The sequence below is a fragment of the Limulus polyphemus genome, unplaced genomic scaffold (assembly GCF_000517525.1).
Source record: "Limulus polyphemus unplaced genomic scaffold, Limulus_polyphemus-2.1.2 Scaffold6365, whole genome shotgun sequence".
NCBI lineage: Eukaryota > Metazoa > Arthropoda > Merostomata > Xiphosura > Limulidae > Limulus > Limulus polyphemus.
Window position 1 is genome coordinate 27449 of NW_013671975.1, and position 7555 is coordinate 35003.

The window sequence follows — 7555 nt, forward strand, 5'->3', positions numbered from 1 at the left end:
ATCATTATTCCTGATATCCAAATAACTCATTTATAAATTAAATAGCATTTGTCTTTGGTAATGCAACTGTTACTGTTTATACGTTTTGTTTCAAAGTCCTGGCAACGGTTAGTGTTTAAATAAGATAAATTGTAAAGTTAGTAAACTCGTTTTTACTTATGCTTATTTATAAATGTACTTATTTTATAATCGATGTTAGTGAGTACTTGCCTGGTAATAAAACGTATGTTTGGCATTTTGAAATGAAAATGAGGTATTCATAAGTAATATGTACATTTGTACCATGTAAACATATTGTTACGTCTCCGTTCGTTTTTATAAGAAAAAACAAATATTCATCAGTTGTTATTATTTACATTGATGTTAAGGAATGGATTGTTAATATAGACAAATTCAAAACAGTATCACTAAATGAAAAGTGGATTAACTAACAAGAACCATTTAACACAAATGTAAGTGTTCCTTGAGTTCAGTATGTCAAATTTCTCACCAAAAGCTCAATACACATACACGTACGTTTACTGTCAGCAAATTCTCTCAACTGTAATTCCTGCTGACAGAAGTAACAAGCATCAGTAACGCTTGAACTCAGTGTCTTGGCAGCAAAATTAGCCTTCATCTTCTGAACCTTCTATGCCACGTGAGTTGGCTTTAACTTGTGCCCAAGACGTAGGTTTTCCTCTTGTTGCTGTTTATGACGCCTTCTAGATGTTGCCATTTCACCTTTTCATCAGCGACTTTGTCATATGAACCGTCGGTGTTCTTGATCAGTTTCAGCTTTTATATTAAGCAAGCTACATATTGTTACGACAGCGGAGGTCACGTGACTCTCGTAACACGTCATGCACTTCTAGAACGTTCATGAAACCTCGGGAGGTTGCTAGATTTCGGTATTATTGTACATATAAGACGGTCAAGACGTGACGGCAACAATGTGTAATTGAACTGCGGACAGAGAGAGGCGTATTGTTGAGCACGTGAGACGTTCGCTGTGCATTATAGCGTTTGTTGTAGCGTGACCGTGGAAATTAAGTGTATTGCAAAGTTGTATTCAGAAAGAATAAACTAGTTTTATTTAAGAAAGGACTTGTGTCGCTAAAGTTTTAGGGATAGTTCTTCCGTACTTCTGTAAAAAATGAAATGTTTGTTTTTTAGAGCAAAGTCATATTGGGCTATATGCTGTGTCCAGCGCGGGGAATAGAATCTCGGATTTTAATGTTATACGTCTGTAGACTTACCGCTGTCCTACGGGAGGGGGGGGGGGGGACAAAATTAAAAGAAATTCTGCTGTCGATTTTTTTTTGGCATACCTTTGTTATTTCCTCTATTTCTGATTTACAGTAAACATCTAATATACACTGTAATATAAGTTGACAAGAGTTTTTTAAACCCAAAACATATTGTTTTTGTTAACTCAATTACATGTAGTAATGCTAGATCTTTCTGTGGTATGTGTTTATGAGACCACACTTTATATTGTGAGAAGTAGTCAATAAAATTATGAAGTATAATCACTATTCAACTATAGAAAAGTATTTGTATTTCTCATTCAATGGTTTTGATTTTAAAACAAATTTCAATAGAAAGCATTCATATAACATAATCCAATTAGTGTTGGGGTGGCACTAATCGAGTGTGATAAGATGGCGGGCGTGTAGCTTCAAAACAGCGCTGACTAAGTCCATACAAATCAGTAGGAGAGACATACACTGCATAGTGCGGCATTCTTAGAACCTTCAGCGGGTCCTAACTGTCCGTTCTGTGGGAAAGCTGCGTAATGTGAAATATCTAGTCAGTAGTTCAAAATTAGGAACGGTGTCAGATGGAATAAAGTGGATTTGTCATAAATGCAAATACTTTTTTTTTCCACATTATGATGTCCCTCGGTGGATCATCAGTAATATTACGGTCTTGCAACCACTAAAATAAGGGGTTTGATTTTTCACAGTGGACAAAGCGCAGATAGCTCATTGTATAGCTGTGCACTAAAAAAAACACAACAACAAAAAAAAACACTCCACTGCTTACTAACTTCCACGCTGCTGTTTAGTTGCACTTACTTATTGTTAGCGGCTCCTGTCTATTTAACAACAGTGCATTTCCATAATTATTTTATTATTGTGTCTTTTAACCACATTTTAAAATAATATGTAATTACCAAAATAGTGTCCTGATCTGATTCAGTTAGTAATGAAAAATAAGTAATGCAGAAAACTTCGGTAACTGTTTATTGGAAATAAAATTAATCAACATTAGCCAGTCATATGATTAAGAAGAGTGATGATTTTTTAAATTCTAAAAATCTTATAATATTCAATTTTTTACTTATTATTTAGGCCGTAATGTTTATTTTTTCATCTTTACTTTTTATGTAGATAAAATATATAAAATTCTCATAAATATTGAAAATATATGGTTGTAAGGTGGCGTTATTATTGGGTACGGAAGTAATAACGTAGATCGGTAGGGTATTCGATTTGAATTTAAAAGTGTTTTTATTGCGAGTTTAATGCCCGCAATCTAATTCATTTTGTAGCAAAAGTGTTTTAACAAGGTATAATATATATGAAAAACCATCTAAAGCTTTTATATTCTTTGAGGGAGCTACTTTTAAATTAAAAGAATACTGACTTAAACTTAAAACTAAAAGTTAAGAGTGGGCAAGTGAGTAGAGTAGATATACATAATAGTTAATACAGTAGATGAATGATTCATTGAACGCGTTGCAACTTAAAATTTACATGTTGAACTTGAAACCTCGCATTGGCTAGCCCTACAATACAGTTTATCCTGGTACAAACATTACCAGTGGTAGATACAGGGATAATAGGTCTACTTCACTCTTCAGCCTTGGCTGCAAAGCGTAAAACTAAAAGACTGTATATCCGCTACAGAAGAATTATACTTATAACATAAGTAAGTCATTGTACTTTAATAGTTTAAACTTCACCTTTCTGGTCGATTGTAAAATTGTTTTAGCTAATGTTGAGGTGTGAAAAAATGTTATACTCACAGTTACAATGTTATATTTACAGATATTTGTTATAAATATAACCTTACTACTTAGGCTTATTAGTATTACCCGAGAATTAAATGTCACAGAGAAGTAAAAATGAATCCTTGTTTAACACATTAATTTATAAAATAGTGTAATGTAGCTGGATCTCACCAGGTTTCCCTAATTAAGAACAAGAAACGTCAAGACACTTATCTTGGTAAAAAGCAACACAAAGAGCAGTATCTTTAAAAATGGTATAATTTACTAGAAAACATAAAACTAATTTGCATATTTAGGAATATGAAATTGTAGTGGACCAAAGTTGAATAACTATACTTGGGCCCTATTAGTATTAATATTAAATATAATATGAAATTGTAGTGGACCAAAGTTGAATAACTATACTTGGGTCTTATTAGTATTAATATTGAATATCATATAAGAAGGAGCAACCAGCCTATTGTTTGACAGTCATTATATAAAAACTATATTGTACATTTCCTGTGCATCACAGGCTCCTACAGGTTGTGAATCTAACAAAGACACAAAAAATGGAGGGAATATGAAAATTAAATGAAAAGTGAAATCTTTATTTTAAACAAAAAGCCATAAGTTTAATTGTATCAAATTTGTTTGTTATTAAAGATATGCATTTATTACTTGACTTTTTTTATTCGTATGAAAAGGCTTTTAAATTTTTCCAAGTAGTATAATTTTACAGATACATTTAAAAATGGTTATATATATATAGTGTTTTATATATCTTTGTTAATTAAAACTTTATAAAAATTACAACAAGCATGATTTTTAATTTGCTAGAAATTCATTGCTTGACCTGTATAACTATATAGAGAACATCTTAGTTAAGTTTGAATAAGAATATCTAACCCTATATAAATATTAGATGCTCCAAAACCTAGTATCCTGTATGAGTAGGTATCGATGAAATGATCGTTGTTTGTTGTTAGACCTGAAGGTATTTCAATAAAATGAGCTGCTATAGGCTGCAGATATGTGTTTCTTATTCCGAAGCTGAAAAGAGAATTTCTAAATTCACTAGGCTTGGATCTCTCCTTGGGCCATAGTGAGCTTCTTGGTTATCAATAGATTTCTGTAGTAGGAATTCAGCTTCTAAAATTAATATTGAAGTTGTTGGTCCATTGGATCATTAATGCTTCAGTGAGTGGTATATTGCTATGTGAAAATAGAAATGTTTTATTGTTTAAACACAATTGATAGTGAAATATGTTAAACTGTTCTGGAATCACAGTTACTAACCATACTAACCTTTATGTGCCACTGCATGACACTATGAATTTTATATGATATAGGGTTTAAATTACAACTGTTAATCTTGCCATATCTAGAAGCATGCAGCCAGAACTTTCTTAAAATGGGTGGTAACATGCTTCTACACAGCTTCTTGGAAGAAGAGAGTATTTACCAAGTGGATTGACCAGTATGCTCATTGGACTTAGATGTATGTGAATTTATATGTAATTGTCAGGAAGTGTGTTTGGCAGCTTGTTATTTACATTCAAGCAGTGTTGATGACCGAGAGCAACTAATGGAGTGGGTTGTATACATTCTCAGGTTATTTATTCACATCCAAGCAGTGTTGTTGACCTAGAGCAACTAGTGGAATGGGTTGTATACCCCATCCCAGTGTACAACCTGCATTAGTCTGAGGTGACCTTATTAACAAGCATTCTCAGGTTATTTATTTGGCTGAAAGTACCAAATGAGTAATTATGCTCATCACATCCCACCTGGTTACTAACATTGTGTACAAACAATGAATAGTTAGAATATAGAAAACCATAATTCACCTTTCTTTGTTTTCATCAGTGTAGGAGATGATTCTTACGAATCTCGTACAAGTTTTAAAGTATGAAATAGTTGTAGACTATTGTGGAACTCTCTTTGAGTTACTATAGAAATAGTAAACTATTAAGCTCAGAGATCTTTATCATATCAATTTTTTAAAGGTTCCATAGTCAAGGGTCATTTTAAATAAGTGTGTTGTAGAGAAACTAATGAAGAAGGTTCCTTAACCAGTAATTATTTCAATAATAGTTTTGTAATTTAAGTAATAAAGTGAAACATGAACTGAATTGTTTTGATTGTGTTTGAAGGTTTCTTAAGCATTTTAATAAAATGTCGTAGTTTAATTACTGATAAAAACAGTCAACTGAAAGTCTTTTAAAGAAAATTTTAGGCAGTGTATTTCTGTTTTAAATAATTCTCTTGCCATCTGTCTATCTTGAAGATAACCAAGATTTTCTAACCAATGAGTATTTTAATAAGTGTCATAATGTAATTAGTGTTTTTAAATAGCATGCTTGAACCAAATTTGTTTTTTCTGAATCACTTAGGTTCCTTGTCATTTGTGATGAGTACACTGTGTGTGCAGCAGATCAACCGTTGTGTTTTAGATTACTTATGAAAGACAAAAGGTGAAGATCAGTTACATATTTCTGAAAATTGTCAAAAAATACAAATAAACCAGAATGTCTGAACCAGCCCAGGTTAGTTCTTTCCCACTTCCCCCCTTGCAGTTTGTCAACTGGTACACAGATGAGAACATTGAACGAGGGAGAGCTCCTTCTCCTCCAAAGCCTGTCCTGGATTCCTATACAATGTTTGGTGTGCATCTTCAGACTGATGATGTCATAATAAGACCTTTAGAAAGTCAGGGAATCCGCCGTCTCTATCCACAGAACTATGATAATAAAAGAGAACTAAAAAAACTGAACCATTCAATTCTTGTAAATTTTCTTGATTTACTTGATATATTGATAAGGTGCCCCGATACTTCAAAACGAGAGGAGAAACAAGATGATATCAAATTACTTTTTATTCATATGCATCACTTGATAAATGAATATCGACCTTACCAGGCAAGGGATACTTTACGTGTAATGTTGGAAGTGCAAAAACGACAACGCCTAGAAACTGCTGAACGTTTTCAAAAACACTTGGACAAAGTCAGGGAACTTCTACATAACACATTGTCAAGTCTTCCAGAAACAGCAGATTTGGATAGCAATCTCATAGTACCTGAAGAAAACATGGATACTACTGAAGCTCATAAAGCAGAATGCCAGGACTGTTACAGACTAGATAAATTAATGTGTAACATTATTGATGCAATTTAAATGGATTATTTAGGCTTGTATAAAAATAATGAGTTTTAAAGTTATATACTTATGAAAAGGTGTTGTATTTTAGTTAAAATCCTATGCAAATAGTTCAAAGCAAGAACCTTAAATTAGACTTTTTATCATTTGTATGATACTGTACATGTGTCTGATGTAGATGTTCCAGAACAAGGGGTGCTGAAAAAACAATTTAAACTTCTGTTATGCAACTTACCTGAATTAAAACTTCTAACTGTTATGCAACTTACAAAACTTCTAACTGTTATGCAACTTACCTGAATTAAAACTTCTAACTGTTATGCAACTTACAAAACTTCTTAAGAATCTTGCACTTTGTTTGTAAAGTCACTGTGATGTTTAAATTTTTCTAGTTACATCTTGATCATTTTGCAAACAACACAACCATGTTCATTTACTGTTACAAAATTTAGTAAAACTGACCTTTAACAATTTTGACATTATCTCCTTCAATTAGGGGTTTTGGGTCTTATTACCATATTTGTAGCTATTTTATTGTCATTTTACGCATGATAAATTTTTTTTTCTTTGTGTCTAGAAGATAAAAATGATGTTTCTTCCTCATAACCATCAGAGTCTGCATAGCATATTTGATTGTAAATAAAAAGTCAGTTCTTTTTGTTATAAATGAAAATGTTAATATTCAGGTTTATATCCAGAACAGAGAAAATTGTCCTTCAATAACACAGATGAAGAAATACTTAGCTGTAATCAAAGAAAGATGTCAGTAATGTGGTTGGTGAAGATGCATGTTTTAGGGTTGGAAAGAAATAAGAGGTGAATAGTTTCTTTGAATTATAGTTTTTTCACACATCAACTTGTGATAACAAGGTTCAGAATATAGAGGAAGGAACAACTTGTAATAACAAGGTTTGGAATATAGTGGAAGGAACAACTTGTGATAACAAGGTTTGGTATATAGAGGAAGGAACAACTTGTGATAACAAGGTTCAGAATATAGAGGAAGGAACAACTTGTAATAACAAGGTTTGGAATATAGAGGAAGGAACAACTTGTAATAACAAGGTTCAGAATATAGAGGAAGGAACAACTTGTAATAACAAGGTTCAGAATATAGAGGAAGGAACAACTTGTAATAACAAGGTTCGGGATACAGAGGAAGAAACAACTTGTGATAACAAGGTTCAGAATATAGAGAAAGGAACAACTTGTAATAACAAGGTTCGGGATATAGAGGAAGAAACAACTTGTAATAACAAGGTTCAGGATATAGAGGAAGGAACAACTTGTAATAACAAGGTTCGGGATATAGAGGAAGGAACAACTTGTAATAACAAGGTTTGGGATATAGAGGAAGGAACAACTTGTAATAACAAGGTTCAGGATATAGAGGAAGGAACAACTTGTAATAACAAGG

The 7555-nt window shown here is 32.5% G+C and overlaps 2 protein-coding genes across 3 annotated transcripts in view; both read left to right on the plus strand.

Moving 5' to 3' along the window:
• The first annotated feature begins 2448 nt into the window (after window positions 1-2448).
• The window catches only part of LOC106473646 (mediator of RNA polymerase II transcription subunit 7-like), a 6334-nt gene continuing 1227 nt past the window's right edge, over window positions 2449-7555 (plus strand). The window contains exons 1-2 of one of the 2 annotated variants that reach the window (XM_022402050.1): window positions 2449-2463; window positions 5374-7320. In XM_022402050.1, coding sequence (XP_022257758.1) covers window positions 5509-6156 — 648 coding nt within the window. In that variant the 5' untranslated portion in view covers window positions 2449-2463; window positions 5374-5508 and the 3' untranslated portion in view covers window positions 6157-7320. The other variant, XM_013934327.2, reaches the window with a different exon arrangement.
• Window positions 6240-7555, plus strand: part of LOC111089474 — a 2543-nt gene continuing 1227 nt past the window's right edge. The window contains exons 1-2 of the mRNA XM_022402051.1: window positions 6240-6287; window positions 6979-7537. Of these exons, the coding sequence (XP_022257759.1) occupies window positions 6240-6287; window positions 6979-7537 (607 nt within the window). The remainder of the gene's footprint in view (window positions 6288-6978; window positions 7538-7555) is intronic.